Source organism: Raphanus sativus, chromosome 9, assembly GCF_000801105.2.
Source record: "Raphanus sativus cultivar WK10039 chromosome 9, ASM80110v3, whole genome shotgun sequence".
NCBI lineage: Eukaryota > Viridiplantae > Streptophyta > Magnoliopsida > Brassicales > Brassicaceae > Raphanus > Raphanus sativus.
The window spans coordinates 16,597,068-16,599,921 of record NC_079519.1 but is presented as its reverse complement, the minus strand read 5'-3'; the positions used below and the strand labels follow the sequence as shown (position 1 = coordinate 16,599,921).

The 2,854-nt window shown below is 50.5% G+C and overlaps 2 protein-coding genes across 2 annotated transcripts; both read left to right on the top strand.

The window, feature by feature from the left end:
• The first annotated feature begins 615 nt into the window (after nucleotides 1-615).
• Nucleotides 616-1,326, top strand: LOC130500115 (uncharacterized). The gene has a single exon (XM_056994826.1). It carries the CDS (start codon nucleotides 616-618, stop codon nucleotides 1,324-1,326), a length of 711 nt encoding a protein of 236 aa, XP_056850806.1.
• Nucleotides 1,327-1,395: 69 nt separating this feature from the next.
• LOC130500114 (uncharacterized) lies at nucleotides 1,396-1,968 on the top strand. The gene has a single exon (XM_056994825.1). It carries the CDS (start codon nucleotides 1,396-1,398, stop codon nucleotides 1,966-1,968), a length of 573 nt encoding a protein of 190 aa, XP_056850805.1.
• Nucleotides 1,969-2,854: the final 886 nt, after the last annotated feature.

Below are 2,854 nucleotides of genomic sequence, written 5' to 3'. Positions count from 1 at the left end.
CATACCCGGAGGTCCTGAACTTCTCCTCGAAGTTCAAACCCTAAAACACCAACTTGGAGAACACTCCAAGCAACTACAACAGAGCGCCGAGAAGCTAGACGCCATAGAGGCGGAGAATCTTGTCCTCCGACAAGAGAACCATATCCTCAGTGAAACTAGCAACAAGCGAAAGAGGTTCCGAACTACGGTTCGACCCATGGCTTCACTCAACACTCCACGCGAGGGTGAAGAAGCACCTCATCGACCCGTCTCCGCCAACAACGAACCCGAAGGCCGAGAAGCTGCAAACGATGGGACCCGAGTGCAAGTGGATAGCGATTCCGATACGGAGGACGAAGAGTACTCACCCGATGATCCCGAGATCTCAGATCCGGCCCTAGCAGCCTACCTAGAAAGGGTGGTCTCCTAAAGGTTCGGCACCATTCAATCTATGGTAGAAAGGCTCCCAGGGGTAGCTCCTCCTACTCGAAGGAGTAATCAGGGGTCCTACTCCGATACACCATTCGTGGAAGAGATTGCTTCGGTGGAGATGCCACGAAAATTCTCTTTCCCGAGCATAAAGATGTATGAAGGTACTGGGATCCTGACAATCACATCGCCCAGTACAAATAACGCATGCTAGCAGTAGCAATCCCCCGGGATGCACAAGAAGCTACCATGTGCAAGGGATTCGGATCAACCTTGACCGGCCCTGCTCTCCAGTGGTACATCAATCTTCCTACCAAATCCATCAAGTCCTTTGCAGCCCTTAGCGACAAGTTCGTGGAGCAATTTGCTAGAGGTCGCAACCTAGAGAAGAACTCAAACGACCTCTATGAAGTTCTCCAGCATAGGAACGAACCCCTTCGTTCCTACATAGCACGCTTCAACCAAGAGAAGGTGGCTATCCCTGAGTGCAACGCTGATATGGCTATCTCAGCCTTCAAGCGGGGTCTACTTCCGGAGGGAGATCTCTACAAGGAGCTGATTAAATACAAGTGCAGGAATATGGAAGACGTATTGTCTCGTGCTTGGGCTCAAGTAAGGTGGGAAGAAGACGTTGGTAGTGGGGCCAAAGCCTGTTCGAAGTACGATCAGAAGTCCTCAAAGCTAACTAGGAATGACCGCGATGAGCCCTCTCGTCCCAAGACCACGAGGAAGACCAGCAATCCGAGCAGGGGCAGATACCAACATCGACCTTTGCCTAGATCCGAGGGGATGATGGTATCTACTTGGCCCGATATCTCTCATCTTGCGATATCCAAACCGAAACTGATCGGTGTCCTACGACAAATAGGTCCACAAGTTAAGTGGCCTCCTAAGATGAAGGCTGCAGAGGCTAATTGAAACCCCAAGCGATGGTGTGAGTTCCATAGTGACCATGGTCACACCATAGAGAAGTGTATAGCCTTGAAGATGGAAGTCGCCGAGCTCCTCAAGAAAGGCTACCTAAGGGAGTTCCTCTCAGATAAGGCCAAGAACCTTCTAAACAAGGAAGGTCCTGATCTCCCTATCGAAGCAGCTCCCGCATTGCCACCACAACAAGACCGAGTGATCCATGTCATCACAGGTGGATCAGAGATAAGCGGAATTAGTAGTGCCTCTGCCAAGAGAAGTACTCGCAACGCCAGGAACGGTCAAGAGGCCGAGGGTCCTAAGCGCCTACTCCTCGGAACAGACGAGATCAGCTTCACTGCAAGGGAGCAGGAGAAGGTCCTTGCTCCTCACCACGACGCTCTTGTCATTTCACTTACCATAGCAAACTGCTTGGTCAAGCGAATACTATTGGACAATGGAAGTTCCAGCAACATAATCTTCCATTCGGCCTTCGCCGACCTAGGGTTGGAACCCACGGCCCTAACTAGAAAGGCGACTCCCCTTGTGGGCTTCATCGGAGAGGTCAAGCAAACCTTAGGAGAGGTTCTTCTCCCCGTGTACGCCAAGGGGATAAACCAGGCCACAAAATTCCTAGTCGTCGACTGCCCTTGATCGTATAATGTGATACTAGGAATGCCTTGGATCCACGACATGGGAGCCGTACCTTCGACTTTGAATCAGCTGGTCAAGTTCCCAACTCCCTGGGGCATTAAGGCGGTCAAGGGAGATCAGGAGAATGCCAGATCCTGCTACCAAACTACCTTGAAGGGAAAGACCCAAGTCTTATAGTAATTACAGAAGAAGCTTCCAGCCCCACATACCGAAGAGCCGGAAGTGGAACAAATGGATGAGGTTCCACTCGCAAAAGGGAACTTGGTTCGAAACTTGAAGATAGGCTCCAAGTTTCCAGAAGGTCTAAGAAAGAGATTGGTCGACTTCTTGAGATCCAACTCCGATTGCTTTGCCTGGTCCCACGAGGACATACCTGGAATTGATCCCGACGTCATCATGCATCCACTCAAAGTGGATCCGATGCATCCTCTCGCCAGACAGAAGAGGAGGAAGTTCGCTCCTGAAAGGGACGAGATAATCAACGAAGAGGTCAAGAACCTACTAGATGCCGGATTCATACGAGAGGTGCAATACCCGGAATGGTTAGCTAACGTAGTGGTCGTCAGGAAGAAGAACGGCAAGTGGAGAGTCTGTATCGAATTTACGGATCTTAATAAATCATGTCCTAACGACCCCTTCCCCTTGCCTCACATCGATAAGCTAGTCGACGCAACTGCTGGTCATCAGCTGATGAGTTTCATGGATGCATTCTCCGGATATAACCAGATCATAATGCATCCTGACGACCAAGTGAAGACCTCGTTTATGATCTCAAGGGGCATCTACTGTTACAAGATCATGCCTTTCGGATTGAAGAACGCAGGTTCGACCTATCAGAGGATCGTCAACATGATGTTCGCCGATCAGATAGGGCAGACCATGGAGG

What these genes read in the sequence shown, in the direction of transcription:
- LOC130500115 (XM_056994826.1), top strand. Translation starts at nt 616, where the DNA reads ATGCTAGCAGTAGCAATCCCCCGGGATGCACAAGAAGCTACCATGTGC.
- LOC130500114 (XM_056994825.1), top strand. Translation starts at nt 1,396, where the DNA reads ATGGAAGTCGCCGAGCTCCTCAAGAAAGGCTACCTAAGGGAGTTCCTC.